At 42.8% G+C, this 17,592-nt stretch overlaps 1 protein-coding gene across 2 annotated transcripts in view; it reads right to left on the bottom strand.

The window, feature by feature from the left end:
- Window positions 1–5,680, bottom strand: part of CDK13 (cyclin dependent kinase 13) — a 124,559-nt gene extending 118,879 nt beyond the window's left edge. For both annotated transcript variants that reach the window (XM_047096877.1, XM_047096876.1), the window contains exon 1: window positions 4,369–5,680. In XM_047096877.1, coding sequence (XP_046952833.1) covers window positions 4,369–5,582 — 1,214 coding nt within the window. In that variant the 5' untranslated portion in view covers window positions 5,583–5,680. The remainder of the gene's footprint in view (window positions 1–4,368) is intronic.
- Between the last annotated feature and the right edge of the window lie 11,912 nt (window positions 5,681–17,592).

Below are 17,592 nucleotides of genomic sequence, written 5' to 3' on the forward strand. Positions count from 1 at the left end.
ATAAGGACTACATAGATATAAATGCTGGGTAAAGTTTGGTCAGAGAAGAAGCAAAACACAAGCCTACTTTGAGAATGAAATAAGTGACTACAGGTTTGGACACTTAAGACACTTCACCTAAATTTCCATTCCTTCTGTGTATTTCTTCACTTATTCTAGTATCCTATACACTCAACACTTTTAAAAAGCATTTTAAGAATTACATTCATCTAAGGATACTACCATTCTAGTAAGTACAAACCAAATCAGTAGCATTATTGGTTAATAGGAGCTTTTTCATTATCCCGGAGCGGTTTTATTTTACATATTTTTGAACACAGATTTTAAGACAATACACTAAATAAATCATGACAGAGGTATCCCAAATCATATGCAAGTAAATACTAATAACTTCACTGATTTACACCTAGGGTCCACCCATCTTTAGATTTTCAGGGTCTCTATACTATCCTGTAATGGAGGCTTTTGCTCCATTTAAAATAGAACTTCCGGGGCGCCTGGGTGGCGCAGTCGGTTAAGCGTCCGACTTCAGCCAGGTCACGATCTCGCGGTCCGGGAGTTCGAGCCCCGCGTCAGGCTCTGGGCTGATGGCTCAGAGCCTGGAGCCTGTTTCCGATTCTGTGTCTCCCTCTCTCTCTGCCCCTCCCCCGTTCATGCTCTGTCTCTCTCTGTCCCAAAAATAAATAAACGTTGAAAAAAAAAAAAAAATTAAAATAGAACTTCCACAATTTCAGACCCAGAACCAATTACAGTATATATAACAATTTATTATACTGGTTGTAACTGATGAGACTTGAGTGACTTCAGATCAAGACATTCCATTACAAAACAACTGTCAATAACTAAGTATAATTAAAGCCTTCAAGGAATGCTTTTAGACTCATATTCATAAAAACTACAAGTTAATAAAGACCAAATGAGCTGAAACAATCTTTAGAGAAGAATTTCTTTTTTAAAAATTTCAAAATGCTGCAAAGATGGCCAGGAAAAAAAAATCAATAAATAACCAAACAGGGAGATGAATTTCAGCAAAACAGATTATCACATGAGGGGGTCAGCTCCCTTGAAAGCCAGCTCCCTTTAATGCATGCCAATACCAATACCTAATATCAAGAACACATACTTCAGTCAGCCCTGGGTTTGAATCCAAGCTGACTTAACTTTTTATAGCTTCAGTTTCCCAGTCTATCAATAGAAGTGTATCTTAGGGGATTTGAGGGTGAATGTATGATAAGTATTTATCAATGCCTGGCATATAGTAAAATCCAAATCTCAGTACCATTCCCTCCCTTTATTAAACAGCTCTCTCTTCAGTACACTCTCACACTTACGATAGGGCCAGTCAGCAAAATTATGTGACTTCCCACACCCCGATAGTCAAGCAGTAAAGAAAATATGGTAAACTGGTTATACAGAGAAAACGTAAAGCTAAGGAGGGACTGATGAAAAGAAAAGCAGGAGGAGAGGACAGAAAATTCAGATGAAGGCCTAGAGAAAACTGTGATTTAGAAGTCAACAGAATGGAGAGGATTTATTCTAGGAATTAACACCAAGAAAAAACTTCATACCATGGTTTCAATACCATTTTCAATGTGCATGCATTTCCTTAAAATATTACACTGACAATTTATGAATACATTAGGTCCATGTGGACTGGTAAAAGATCTCACTGATATTTCTCATAGCATAGCACATGGTCTCTATTAAATACTTATGCAATCCAGGCCCACTGTAATATTTCACATGCTCCATAAACTCCATCATCCCTTCATTTACCCATTCAACAATTATTAGGAGACTACATGTGCCAGATGCCATGCTGAACACCAGGAATACAGTGGTGGGCATGACAGGATAGCTGCCTTCACAAGGCTCACGATCTAGCAGTCTATTCATTAAACAACATGAGACACTTAAGACGTTACTAAATTCTGAAAGTAAATAAAACTTTTAGCATTAAACTGGACAAGTTCAATTTCCTAAACAGTTATAACACATTTGTTATATTTAAAAATCTTTAAAAACCACACCTCACGAAAAATGAAGTTCTTGGCCCTAGAGAAGAAAAGAAGACATGGGAAGTGTCTTTACATTTTAAAGAGGTGGCATACAGGTTTGCTCTGTATCATTCCAAAGGGATAAACTTGAAGCAATGGGTAGAAAGTTATATGGAGATAGATTTCTGTTTCAATGTGAAGAATTCTAATAATTCAAACTACACAATAATAACTCGACATTACATTTCTATCATAATCTATAGTATTTCTATACTTTACAAACACAAATTTTCACTTAATCCTTGAAATAATCCAAAAATCACAAGCATTTTCCCATTATAGTTCAGAAACGGGAGCCTTTAAGAGAGGGTCTTGCTAAGTCAGGACTAGAATTCAAGTCCCAAATCTAATGGAACAGGCCATCTCAAAATAATGTTTTCCCAGGTCTGGATGTTTCAGGCACACACCAAATGCAAATGGACAGCTGTCAGGAATGTTGGCCAAGATACTCTAAAGCCTCTTCCAAATCCAATCCATTAGAAATACTGGTGGTCAGTATAAACACCATGAAAAGATTCAGCAATGAATGGCCCTCTAGAATGCAAGCTTCATGAGGGCAAGGACCTCATCTTCCTTCACCAATCTATTCCAGTCCCCAGAACAGTAACTGGCATATAATGTGCTTAATAAATATTTGCTAATAAAGATGAATAATCCTAATCATACATACCACTACTCTACAACATATATAAAATACACAGCACCATAGTGCAGGGCCTTGCTAAAGTAACCAGCAACTAAAAAACCAAACAAACACATAAATCTACTCTTATATTGCATCATACGTTTAAAAATTACAATGTAAAGCGCTGAAACTTAACCTAATCAGTTTTCAAAAACAGTCAACTGCAAAAAAAAAAAGAAGAAAAGAAAAGAAAGCAAGACTTTTGGCAAACCTAAAATATTTTAACTAAAAGTAAAATGCAAAGTCTTACAAGATATAAAAGCTAAGTGGTCACTGTTAATAGTCTTTATTAAGGCATCAACTAGCATTTTAAGTGTACTTGAACACTGTAAGAAACACATGTACACAGATGTTTTCATTTAAAGACAAACTCACACCCAGATCTCTACTCCAATCACATCTTCACAAATATTTACTAGGCTGACACTTCAAAGAGATCTGCTAATTTTACAGATACATGAATTGAGATTCAACATAATTTCTACTTAGAGATTCTTAGCATCCACTTGGCATTACTGCAAACTAAGGCCAATAGGAAAAGCATAACAGATGCAAACGTCATTCTGTAATACCCTAAAATATAAAGCCTAGAATTTCCAGACAGCTCAAGGAATTAAGAACCTACAAAATATTCAAAAGTTATTTTTAATTCACTTTGCTTCACAGGTATGCATATATCAATGCACACACTTTTCCTGAAGAATTACGTAACAAGGTATAACAACTACATAAAAGATTTACTCCAATTTCACTAGATTAAATTACCCCTTTTAAAGATTCCTGAACAAAGATCCTGATATTTAAAAGTATAGCTAACTTATGGTAAATGTAAACAGTAACCTTAAAGTAATGGTAAATAGTGTAATAGTGTAAGGATGTACCAGACCATTTGCTTGGTCACACCAATTAATTATACGTCATTAGCAACTGGGTGGTCATCACAAACCAACAGAGAAACCACAATGTTGTCATTTTTTTTCTACTTTTGAACACTTAAAAAAACATTCCACACAAGAATATCACAAATCGGGCATCTTCCTTGTCTTGAGAATTTAGAACTATAAGGCTTCCACATCTTTAAAGAATAAACTTCACAGAAAACCTTTTTCTGTCGTTGTATTAATCACCTGAAACATCTGAAATGTACATCTAACTGACATCAGCAAGTGATTCTGATTCTCTCCTACAATATTTAGGCCCTAGCTGCAGTCCGTTCCTAAATCTCCAACGATAAAACCTCTTCATAGGGCTTTCAAAATGATGACAAATTAAAACATCTAGGTTTACCCAAAGTAATTGTGCTGGAAAAGCAAAGAGCAGTTGAGGGAAATCTGTGAATATATCAATGCAACAAGTTGAAAACTTCGAACTCTTTCTTAGAAATTTTCCCTGCACGAGCGAGAAGAAAAAAACTGCGGGACCTGTTGCTTTGTCCCTCCAACCCACTAAAAGGTGTCGTGGGCGCGCGAAAACGCCTCTCCCGACTTGAAGCCCAGTCTGAAGATGAGTTTTCTAGGGCCGGTTGTAGAGCTAAGTGGCTCCAAGAGGCCAATCACCACTTTCCCTGCCCCCTGGGGATCTGGCCAGCGCTGCGGAGGACCGGCGCGCACCAGGCGGCGGACTCACCTGATCACCGGGCTGTAGGGGCTCCGGGAGCGGCGCCAGCTGCTGCTGCTGTAGGGGCTCGGGGACACGTCGCCGCCCCGCTCGTAGGAGCTGTGGCGGCTGTAGCTGGGGGAGCGGCGGCGGCTGTAGGGGCTCGGGGAGCGTGGCAGCCGCCGAGAGTACGGGCTGCTGCCACCTCCTGCCGGGCTGGGGGACTTGCGGCTTCTCAGGCTCTGGGAGGCCCTGTGGGACACCGGGCTGTCGTCCCGGCCTCCCAGCGGGCTCAGGGACCGCTGCCGCCGCCTGTAGGCCTTGGGCTCGCTCTTGTCCTCCCGGTAGGCCTTGGGCGGCTCCTTGTAGGCCGAAGGCGGCTCCTTGGACGACTTAGTCCGGCTCCGGTGAGCCTTCAGGTCTCGATCCTTGCGGCTACTGCTGCTGCTAGACGTGGCCGAGGCGCTTTTCCGGCGGCCGCCGCTGCTGCTGCTGCTGCCGCTCTTAGCGGCCTCGGCCCGCTCCTCGCCGCTGTGGCTGTGGCGGCTGCGGGACTTGGAGGCCTCGCTGCCGCCGCGCTGCCCGTCCCGCCGCCGGTGCTCGCGGTGGCGCTCCTTGCTGCGGCCGCTGCTGCTGCGGCGGTCCCGGCGGGGCCTGCGCTCCGACCCCTCCCCGCGCCGCTGGGTGCCGGAGGAGGAGGCCGGACTCCCGCCGCTGCCCCCCGTTCCCCCGGCAGCCGTCGCCGCCGTTGCCGCGCTGGCCCCCCCCAGCAGCAGCCCCTGCTCGGACTGGGAGCTCACATCCTCGTATTCCACCAGCGGGGTCACACCCCCGCCGCTACTAGCACCGCCACCGCCGTCCTGCTGCGGCTGGGGCAGCGAGAAGACCCGACGCTTCTCCGCCTCCTGCCCGGCGCGGGGCCCGCGGCGCCGCTTCTGCCGCCCTCCTGCGCGCCTCTTGCCTCTCGCCAGCCGCTTGACCTCCAGAGGGGGGCCCGGGCTGAAGCAAGAGGAGGAGGCCGCGGCGGCGGCGGCTGCGGCGGCGGCCGTGCCGGGAGCAGCCAGGAAGAGCAGAGGCGGCGGGGGCGGCGGCGGTTGCAGGAGCTGCGGCTGCAGGAGCGGCAACAGCAGCGGCGGCTGCTGAGGGGACAGGAATCGCCTCCGCTTGCGGCGTTCCTCCAACTTCTTCTCCGCCCAGCTCAGGCCCCCGCCTCCCCCCAGCGCCGTGTCCGAGCTGCTCGGCATCGCCTAGAGCCCGCCGCAGAGCGCGGCGCGGGTGCGGCCTCCTCCCGGGTCAGATCCTGGCCATCTCCCCCGCCGGAAACGGGAACTGCGGCGGAGGGACACCGAGCACCAGGGCCGGCCAGGGGACGCGCCACGATAATCCGGGTCAGGACTCGGGTCCCTGGGTTCCAGGTCACAGTAGGGTATGCAGCGGCCTCCGGGCCTGAGGGAAGCAGGAATCCGGGTGGCAGAGCTCGCGATCGTGCTCGTCGTCCTCTCCTCAGCAGCAAAAACACCAGATGCGCCGGGCGCTGACCTGCGGGGGAGTCCGGAGTCCTCCAAGTGCCCCCGGGGGTGGGGGAGCGGCCTCGGCCGCGCTCTCGGCTCGGGCAGCGCAACGCGGAAGTACCACCTTCGTCCCCGCTTCACTCCATCGCGCCCTGACGTTGGGTGCGAGTTCAGGGGAGGGGAGTGGGCGAGACAACAACACGCCTCCGCCGCCGCCTCCTCAGCGTCGACGTCGTCCTCCTGTGGTGGCGGCGACACACGGCGGGCGCCTCGGAAGTGGCCTGGGCCTGACAACAACTCCCGGCCTAGGGCCTCGCGCACTCTGCCGCCCGCAGGGACGGGCGGCGGGGCGGGGCGAGGCGGGGGCGACCGGGCTGCGGCTCACGGTTGGGGCAGCGAGTGTGCGGGGCTGGGCGGGGGGCTGTTTCCGGGGAGATAGGGGCGGGGGGGGAGTTTCTGAGCCTGTGGCGGTGGGTTCGGGCCCTGACTTTCTTCTTCCTTCGCCGCCGCCGCGAACAGAGGTGGCGGAGCTCCCTTTTCCTCCGCTCCCCCCCCCTCCACGAGGAGGCTCCTGGTGTGCGCGGCCGGCCCCGGCTCGCTCCTCCCCTTCCCTCGCCGATCTTCGTCAGGAGGAGGGAGGGCGACGGGACTTGCTGGTTGGGCCCTAACCTCCACAACCCCTCCTTCTCGCCTCGCTCTTTCGGCCTTTCCCCTCGGCCCTGACGCAAGGCCGGGGACGCGCACGCACGTCACGCTCCGAGAAAGCCGAAGGTGAGTGGTGTCGGGGCAAAGGAGGCGGGAACAAAGTTGCCGCGCACCAGCGTGCTCGCTCCCGCCGGAGACGGGCGTGCGGGCCGGAAGTGGCGTAACGTAGAAACGGCTCCACTTCCGGTGAGGGTGGGACTCTGTGTGAAGAAGGGTTAAAGAAAGGAGAGGTTTCGTGTACCGCCCACTGCTGTCGCTCGAGACTCTCGCAGTGATGGCACGCCGGTCGTGCCTGTTGCGTCCAACGCGGTGTTGCACCGCCCGCCTGTTGAAAGGTCACGGCGACAGCAAGAATCTAGAGACTCATTAGTAACGCCGTTAGGAGCCTCTGGGCTGGGTAGTCATTCTATCTTGTACCCTCAGCCAAATCCCGGGGATGGAATAGCTGCGACAGGAAAAGAGAGGGCACCGTGCAAAAGAGAACAGAAGTGGCGTTGGTTTAAACTGTCTTACGAACACCCAAGTTGGAGGCCCCATCTTAACCTAAAAGCACACTTGGCAATCAGAGTCTTGAGCTTTGGTAACACTGAAATTTACTTTAAAAAAGAAAGAGCCTTGAATTGATTTGGGGAATAAATGAAACTTCCAAAGGAACTACTGGAAATCCCGAAATTATTACCAGCAGCTAGAAGTCAAAACATTTTGCTCAAATGAGGACTGCCCTCTTGGCACTTCACCCACTTTCTTCTTAATATCTAAACCTATGGCGCTGCCAAACGTAGCCATTCGGTGACCTCATGTCTCCTTTCTTGCCTTCCCAAATTGCCTTTCAGTTATAGACTGGGCTCATAGGATAATTAGATTGAAATTTAAATGGGTTATTGGCTTTTAATATACTTGAAAAAAAGCTGAGCAGTCCATTCAGTGGCTACAAGTAGTAACCCCTTTACATGTTTGTTTTTTCAGATCATCAGTTGGTTCTTAGTTCCCAAACACTTGGTATGCTTCCATCATTCATACCTTAGTGTAAATATTTTAATTGGTTTGACATCCACTAACACTGTATTTCAGACTGGACTAATCTAAGCTAAAATCAGACTTTACTGAAAGAAAGAATACAAAGGGTATGTGTTTGCTGAAGGATAAAGGAGGAGGCAAAGCATTGCCCAGGAAGGTAGGCCTGGGTGGGCCACACAGTGGGCTCTACTGTGCAGCCAGAAGGAAGTGGTAAGGGCACTGGAAAACGGAATAGAAAAGTAAGGGCCAGGGTGCCTAAAACAAATTCCTCCTTAGCAGTATGCTGAGTGAAGGTCGTATAGCCCGCTAAAGACCAGTTAGGACATGGTTTTTTCCAAAAAATAGGATTAACTTCTACTATCATCGTACTTTGAAAAGCCTGGAGTAACAGAGCAGGGGAGCAAGATAAGAGATTTATTTAGCAGTTTCTCAAATCTATAACCAATTTCACGTGAGAATGTGATCTATACTTGTAAAAAAACTTGACCCATAATTCATGGGCAGCTTCCAGGCCAGGTTGCAAACAGAAAAGATGTACTAAAATATTTTTAGTGGGATTTTGCTGCCCACATGTTTCTGTAAAGATTCTATCTTGGGAGCAATGGGAAGAAGTGGAAGAAATGAAGCATTTTGAGCTCTTGAGAGATACCTGCCTGCATACAATGAAATACTAATAATTAATAGACTCCAAACTAAAAACAAAAGACAAAAACAAAAAATGAGAAAGACCTTCAGATTAAAAGCCATCTGTTTCTATAAGCTTGTCTACTTGTCTTCATATAAAGAGGTTTGAAATTGCCAGTTGGGACTATATTTTAGTATTTTCCTTTTTGTGTGTTATAATTTATTGCCTCTTGATTTTAAAAGAAAAAAAAACAGGTGGTAAGTTTTTTGCTTTCTTTATCTAACAGTCATATCGTATCATATCAGCTGTTCTTAAAATATGCCTTGAGACTAAAACCTATTCAGCGACTCATGCAGTCAGAACACTTTTCCTAATAATAAGATATGACTTGTCTTTTTTATTCTAATTCTTTCATGAATGTATGGTGGAGTTTTCCAGAGACGACATGACATGTGATGACATCATCGTTCTGGTGGCTAATAGAATGTGTGCTTGTGTGTTCATTTGTTTTCTAGAATGTTCTAAGGTATTAGGTTTCTGAAATGTGTAAACATTTGGAAAATCTGCATAACTCCATGAACTGATATTTTCCATATGAGTAATGGGTGATGTTACAAAGTCATGAGTAAAACATTCATTCAAAGTGCAAGACTGACTGAGGGATTTTAATATAACAGTACAAAACATTCATGGATAGGATTTGAGATTCCACTTTACAACTAACCTTTAAGAAACTACTGTGGAGTTTTGATGTAATATCAAAGAATAACCACAATTATCTGGAAAGGGTATTAAAATACTCCCTCTCTTTTCCAAGGACATATCTTGTTCATATATTTTCACTGAAACAACATACTGCGACAAATGGCATAAAAAGGCAGAAATGAGAATCAGTTTTGGTTCTATTAAACCAGTCGATAAAGAGATCTCCAGAAAGGTAAAACAATAATCCTCTCAGTTTTGTTTTGTTTTGTTTTGTTTTGTTTTGTTTTGTTTTGTTTTGTTTTGTAAAGATAGTTAATTTAAATGTGTTGTGTTAATATATGACGGGGTTATTGTCATTTCAGATGAATACTTTTTAATTTTCTCCACTTTTATTTTTAATATCAATAGATATAACTCACATAAACAAAAGCTCTTTGTGGGCCTCAAAAATTTTTAAGAGTATGAAAGGATCCTCAGATCAAAACCTTTGAGAAATAGTATATAAAATCATTAAAATTCTGATTCTCTGCTTCATGCTTCTAACGTACAAACTGTTGACAGGCCATTCACTATCATTCCAGGATCCTTATCACTAGGAATTTCTGCAGTGTCTTTCAACACTGTTCCGCCTCTGGAGAGGCTGGTTGTTTGACTTTCAGTTAGGTTTTTCTCCACCTTGAAAGAACTTAAGCTCTTCTTAAGTCAGCCCACTATCACATGGAAGATTGTCAACTAAAACAGTGGAACTTCTCAATTCAACAACAAAAACGTAGTGGCTAGTATTTACTGAGCACTTGCTGTGTATCAGGCTCTATGCTAAGTGCTTTATTTTTATTTTCTCATTTAATCCTCATCAGTACCTATAAGTAGGGTGACCATAGTTCTGGGTTTGCCTGGGGCGGTCCTGGTTTATGCCACTTGCTGAAGCGTAATTATTAATAGTATCCCCTTTCCAGCACATTAAGGTTTTCCAGTTTGGACATAAATTGTCTTCTCATCTGACTTATAAAAATTATTACCACAGTTTACAAATGAGGAAATTGAGGCATAGTTTGAATGCCTTGCCCAAAGTACATTGCTAGTAAATTTGGATCTGGATTCTAACCCAAGTCTGTCTAGGTTTGTAGTCCAGTCTTTTAAGAATTACAAGATGTTGGGGCGCCTGGGTGGCACAGTCGGTTAAGCGTCCGACTTCAGCCAGGTCACGATCTCGCGGTCCCGGAGTTCGAGCCCCGCGTCAGGCTCTGGGCTGATGGCTCAGAGCCTGGAGCCTGTTTCCGATTCTGTGTCTCCCTCTCTCTCTGCCCCTCCCCCGTTCATGCTCTGTCTCTCTCTGTCCCAAAAATAAATAAATGTTGAAAAAAAAAATTAAAAAAAAAAAAAAAGAATGACAAGATGTTTCACAGTGCTATCAGTCCTGAGATTTATGTTGAACACAGCTGTAGTAATAAATTTCCCAGCAAAAGGAAATAGAACGCAAAATTTGTAATACAATTTTAAGATCAATTTCACTAGTAAGACTCAGAAGCGAAAGATGTGCCTCTCCCATACTCATCTTTCACACAGTTCAGAACCCACACTGGCTATCAACCCTTTGCAGAAGAGTAATGCTACCTCTGTGTGTGAGAGTGGGTGGGGATTTGGGGGTACTGGGGGTAGAGTTCTTGCTGGTTCAATAAAGCTGAAGGATACCTATTTACAGAATAGGAATGGTGGACTAAACTGCTAGAGACCTTCCTAATATGGATTCTCCCTGATCATAAGTAACAGAACACTGGTTTCGGAGGGGGTATAAATGTGCCTAGCTAAAAACTACATCTTCCAGCACTCTGCAGGTGAAGGACAAGAACATATTATGTAGTTCTGGCCAATGAAATGGAAGCAGAACAGTTTGGATGAGGCTTCTGTAAATGCTTCTGAAAATGGAAGACCAGTTTAACTGACCTGTGCCTTTTGCCCTTCACCCTTACTTTTCTTTACGTCTGGATGCAATACTGGAATTTGGGCAGCCGTCTTGTGACTACAAAGGAACAAGTGCGGGCTAAGGATTACTAGGTGGAGGGAGAGTGGAGGACCCTGGCTCCCTGAGGATGTTGTGGATGTGCCAAACCAATCCTGGACTGAAAAAGACATAAATCTGGTAATATGTTTAAGCCACTGCTTTTTCCAGTTTTATTACAGCCAAACTAAATTCCTAAACACTTCAGTGTGACCCCATGCTCATCCCACTTCCATGATGGATATCATTAATTAATGACAGCACTCCTTCCTGCGCATCCTAAATATAGCCTCAGACTCCATCTCAAAATAAGTGCCTGAAACCCACACTGGAGCAGATCAGCCACATTGCCCAGCAGTTCGGGCTCAAGAAGGACATGGTGTGGTTCTATAGCCCTCATTAGAAAGGCAACCGATTTAGCAGTGACTATTCATGATGAGAGGATTTTGAGTCTGCATGCCTCCTTTCTCAGAGGCACCAGTATCCTTTTTCTATGGCACGAGGGCCCCATTTTGGTGCCCCAGGTTATGGGGTCCTTCACTAGGCTGTACTGCATCCATTCAAATTGAGGTGCCTGCCCCTTCCCAGGAATGGGGGGAGAGGAGTGGGAAATCTATGGGAAGAGAACCCTGGGGATTATATCAGGCCTTTGGGGATTAAGCTCTTCATTCACTAAGAAAGGAATTGGGAACACAAAGGGTGTAGGGACAGGGAGTTTGAGGAGTTAGTTGGAGGGAAGGTAAAGTTCAGTGGTGCTCTGTTTTTGTTTTTGTTTTTAATGTATTTTATTTTAGAGAGAGAAAGAATGTGTGAGCCCAGAAGGGGCAGAGAGGGAGACACAATGTGAAGCAGGCTCTAAGCTCTGAGCTGTCAGCACAGAGCCTGACACAGGGCTCAAACTCATGGGAAATCATGACCTGAGCTGAAGTCGGACGCCTAAACCAACTGAGCCACCCAGGCGCCCTTTTGTGGTGCTCTTGATTTTAATCTATACATCACGCATAACTTTTTTCTTAAGCCTGGGGGAGGCGCACACAAACATAGTATATTTCAGAATAAAAGTAAAACACAAAATTTGTGATAAAATTTTAAGATGAATTTTACTAATAATAGATGAAAATGATAGATGTGCTGGTCCCATGCTCATCTTTTCCATGGTTCAGAGGCCCATTACCAATAGGTCAGAGATGGTACCAGCAATTAAATCATTTTTCATGCCTGTCCTAGAGCAACTTTTGTAATTTTGGGGGGATTTGGTCCAAAAACTAGGATTCACACTTTGGCATAAAACCATGAACATTACAGTTATCTTATACTAGTTATGCGTTAGTTATAGAGATAAATCAAATTAATACATTGAATTATGTCAGAATTTGAAATGGATATACCTTTTTGGGATATTTTGTTAATGTGTAACTTCATCAGAATATGTACTGTTAGGAGATTTTCAGGAATATCTGGAAGTTCAAGTATAGAACAAGAATACTTTAAATTTCCAATTATATCCACTAAGAGAGTTGATGGAGAAAGTGCAAACAAACATGAACAATTCATCTATGTTGTGTTAAAGTTCTTATTAGTGAAGTCATTATAATCTTAAAGTACACTATTGGTGATATAGAGCAAGTGAAATGATTTCTCCCAGAACTTTTTAACTGACAATGAGAATCTTATTTTGTTTTCAGAGCATTACAATAAAAGTATTAGACTTAGAATTTAAGAATTGATTCACCTTTATTTTTATGGTCAGATCATTTTCAACAAGGGTCCCAAAATAATTCAATGGGGAAGAATAGTCTTTTCAACAAACGGTGCTGAGACAACTGGGTAGCCACATACAAAAGAACATAGTTGGACCCCAATCTCATACCATATTCAAAAATTAACACAAAATGGATTAGAGACCTAATATAAGACCTAAAACTATAAAACTCTGAGAAGGAAACATACAAATAAATATTTGCAATTTTGGGTTACATAAAATCTCAGATGAGATACCAAGGATACAAATGACAAAAGGAAAAATAGATAAATTGGACATATTATGATTCAAAAGCTTTGTGCTTCAAATGACAACATCAAGAAAGTGAACAGCTCATATATATATATATATATATATATATATATATATATATGTGTGTGTGTGTGTGTGTGTGTTAAGGGACTTGTATCTAGAATATATAGAATTCCTACAACTCAATATTGAAATGAAAAAACCCAATTTTAAAATGGTTAAAGGATCTGAATAGACTCTTCTCCAAAGAAGATACAAATAGCTAAAAAAGGACATGAAAAGATGCTCAACATCATTAGCTATTAGGGAAATTCAGATAAAAGTCACAATGAGATACCACTTCAAACACCAGGCTGGCAATAATCACTAGATAAGTTTTGTTGAAAAATGTGGAGAAAATGGACCTTCATACATTGCTGGTAAGGAAGTAAAATTGGTATGGCTGCTTTGGAAAACAGTTTGACAGTTGTTCAAAGTGCTAAACATAGAATTTCAATGTGGCCCAGCAATTCTACCGTTAAGTATATACCTATGAGTTGTGAAAACCTATCTCCATGCAAAAACTTGTACATGAATGTTTATAGCAGCATAATAGCCAAAAAGTAGAAAGGGCCCAAATGTCCATCAACAGATGAATGGATAAACAACATGTGAGAGATCCATACAATATAGTATTTGTCAGCAATAAAAAGGAATGAACTTCTAATACATGCTATAACATGGATGAACTTTGAAAACATTATGCCAGATTAAGCCTTAGTTTCTGTCTTTTCAATGTTATCTAAAGTACAAAGTAGACAGGTTTTTTTTAAAGATTTTATTTATTTTTTTAAGTTTATGTATTTTGAGAGAGAGAGCACGCACATGTGCACACTCGCACACAAGCAGGAGAGGGGCAAAGAGAGAGGGAGAGAGAGAATCCCAAGCAGGCTCCTTGCTGTCAGTGTGGAGCCCAACATGGGGCTCAGTCTTCTGAACCATGGGATCATGACCTGAGCTGAAATCAAGAGTCAGAAGTTTAGCAGATTGAGATACCCACGTGCCCCGCCATTTTATTCTTAAGCCCTGCACAACATAGGTTGTGCTTAATGAATATTGGGAGAATTGATGGATTGATTTTGCTGATTTATCAATTAAAATAACTCTACTGAAAGTTAGAAAGTTAGTTAAAAATCCTAAGTAAAAAAGGAATTTATTGAAGATGTGTAAAGGGCTCACAAATTGAAGCTATAATACCAAGGCTTAAATAATAGGTAAAGACCCAGATAAATCCAGACAGCAAGGAAGCCAGAAAACGTGAGGAAGAATCGCTGAGGAAGGACACAACCACCTCTGTGGAAGGACACTGCTGTTTAGAGATAATGTCCCCACTAGTGTGAATTAAATCTCATCACTTCTTTACTTTTGTGTCACTTGGTTAAGATTCAACTTTCTGAGAAAAATGATCATTGGCTAAAGATCATGTGCCCATGCAGGCTGCTAGGGTAAATGGCCCCTTACACTTCCCGAGTGGGAAGGAGGGTGTGACCTCTCAACGAGACAGTGGGGGAATTTCCTCAAACAGGAAGAAGGGTTGGTTATGCTGCAGCCAAGAAAGTCCAGCTGTCCATTACAGCTGTCTAGAACTAAAGCAAAATATGTGTTCTCATACAGAGCAGTCTGTTTTGGTGCCATGTGTGTGTTTAGGGCCCCTGGAATGGCTTAAAAAGTAATAAAACACAAGAATTGGGCATGATGTTTTCAGAGAAACATAATCTTCATTTTATAATCAAATGGAATATTCAGTAATTTGGATGTGTTTATGCTAGAATTTTTACTTAATGAAGAGCTCAGGTAAGGATAGAAATAGAAATTATAAGATAGACATTTCAAACATCATCTGAAAAGAACTTAAAATACTTTTGCTTGCATTATCCATAAGTTCCTTACTGCTCCAATCTCAATTACAGCATACAGTTCTACCTTTCTGTGGAAATGGGCATGAGCCTAGAAATTCAAAGGACTTTGAAAGTTACTCAACAAAAGTTAAAATGCCTGTCGAATTTTGAGGAAACCTCGCAGTAATTAATATTTACTGAGAGACTACCAAGAATTCAGGCTCATACAAACAAGATGAAGGGTTTTTCTCAGATATGAAAGAAATGAACCATCTAAGAAAAGTTTAGCATAAACCTGAAGAACCAAGGATGAAAAAGGATGTGTATATAGCTACACAAAAACCTGCATGTCAGTGTTTATAGCAGCTTTTTCCATAATTTCCAAAATGTGGAAGCAACTGAGATAGCCATCAGTAAGTGAATGGGTAAACCACTGTGGTACATCCATTCAGTAGAATATTACTCAGCAATGAAAAGAATTGAGCTCTCAAGCCACAAAAGACATGGAGGAACCCAGGTGCATATCACTAAGTGAAAGAAACCAATTGGAAGAGGCTTAATACTGTATGATTCTAATGATATAACATTCTGGGAAAGGCAAAACTGGAGATAGTAAAAAGATCAGAGGTTCTTAGGGGAGGATGGAATATTTTTAAGGAAGTGAACTGTTCTGTATGATGCTGTAAAGGTAGATACGTGTCATTATACATTTGTCAAAATCCATAGCATGCACAACACTAAGAGTGAACCCAATGTAGACTATGAACTTCAATAATAATAATGCATCCCTATTGATTCACTAACTGTAACAAGCACACCACAGTAATGCAAGACGTTAGTGGAAGAAACTAGGGGATGAAGAGTTTATGGGACTCTATCCATCTTGCTCAATTTTTCTGTTAACCTAAAACTGCTCAAAAAGATAAAGTCTATTACTTTTTTAAAAATGTTTATTTTGAAAGAGATTTAGAGCATGAGCAGGGCAGTGAGAGAAGGAGAGAGAGAATCCCAAGTAGGCCCTGTCCTCTCAGCACAGAGCTCAACGTGGGACTCAGACTCACAAACTGTAAGATCATGACCTGAGCCGAGATAAAGGATCAGACGCTTAACAGACTGAGCAAGCCAGGTGCTCTAAAATCTATTACTTTTTTAGAAAGAGAGAGGGGCACCTAAGTGGCTCAGTTGGTTAAGCGTCAATCCAACTTTTGGTTTCAGCTCAGGTCATGACCTCACAATTCGCGGGTTTGAGACCCGTGTAGGGGTATGTGCCACCAGTGTAAAGCCTGTTTTCGATTCTCTCTCTCTCCCTCTCTCTGCCCCTCCCCTGCTCTCTCTTTCTCTCTCCAAATAAATAAATAAACTTTAAAAAATAATAAAAAATAAAAATGAAAAGAGAGAAACACAGAGGTGCCTAGCTGGCTCTGTTGATGGGGCATGCGACTTTTGGTCTCGGGATTGTGAGTTAGAGCCCGGCACTGGGTATAGAGAGTAGAGATTACTTAAAATAAAAGTCTTTTTTAAAAAAGAGAGAGAGAAGCACTTACAATTGTAACTTTGAAACTTTGAAATACTATAAATGTCTTAGTTATGTTTGCCATAGTATCTATCATACTAATAAAAATTGATTGGTATTTTCTTCACAAGTGGCAGGTGAAACAGATGCTGAGGAATAAAAATGAAATAGATGGACATAAACACACAAGTAAGTATTTACTGACTGGATTAGACAGCCCCCAAGATGAACCCCAATGATCCTCATGTCCTTTTTATTATTGTTTTAAGCCCCTAAATTTTGCAGTATTTGCTATTCAACAATAGATAATTATTACAACACACTTCAACTAGGATTAAATCAATGGATGCACATCACAGAACAAACATCCTAACAATGCATAAACAACTCTGGATTTGTAGGGCTTTGGAGAGGTTTTGGACTTGGGTATAGGAAGTATTACAGAAGGAAAGAAAGAGAAATGAGGCAGGATCAGACCATCCGAAAGTGTATAGGGAACAGACTTTGAGACACAGAATAGTTGCCAGCCAGATGATTACATCTGGAGGCTGGGATGGACAGGAGAATTCCTTTCTAGAGAACTACCTAGAGAGAATTAGGGGTGTTAGGAAGGAGTTGGTAGAGCAGAGAAAAGGTCTCCCTTCTGGCATGGGAGAAGTTTCCATCGTAAAAACCAGCCCATGACCTGTACTCTCCAGGAAAGCCTATCAATTGAGAATCTCCTTCTTTGTCCACAAATCAGTCAGTCTTACCGTTGCCTCTTTAAAAAAAAAAAAATCAAATCAATTTTATTACAAAATCAATTTGTTTATAATATAGTGGCAAACACATAAGGCATGTAACCACCACACAAAGAATATGTCATTCACAAAAATGAACTTTCCTCCTGCCTCTTTGCAATCAATCACCACTGCCACCACCAGCCCACCCTAGGCAACTAGTTTTCATGTTCTAGAACTTCTGCTGAACTGAATCATAGAGTATGCAGTACTGGCTTCTCTTGCTAGACGTAGTGTTTTTGAGATTTGTCATGTTGTAACTCATATCAGTAATTCATTTCTTTCTGTTGCTGAGTAGTACTGCCTTGAGTGGATAGACCACATTGCTTATCCATTCACCTGTGGTTGGACATTCAGGTTGTTTCCAGTTGGGACCTATTATGTACAAAACTATTAAATTCACGTATCTACCACTAGAGTCTCATATAGAATAGTTTGCTTCCCTAAAAAAAATTCTGTGATTCACCCATTTAACCCTCTCCCATTCCCCTCAAGCCTCTGGCCTGTCA

This window comes from Lynx rufus, unplaced genomic scaffold (genome assembly GCF_022079265.1).
Source record: "Lynx rufus isolate CCGP_SWC_20201006 ecotype Redwood Valley unplaced genomic scaffold, mLynRuf1.p SCAF_4, whole genome shotgun sequence".
NCBI classification, from domain to species: Eukaryota; Metazoa; Chordata; class Mammalia; order Carnivora; family Felidae; genus Lynx; species Lynx rufus.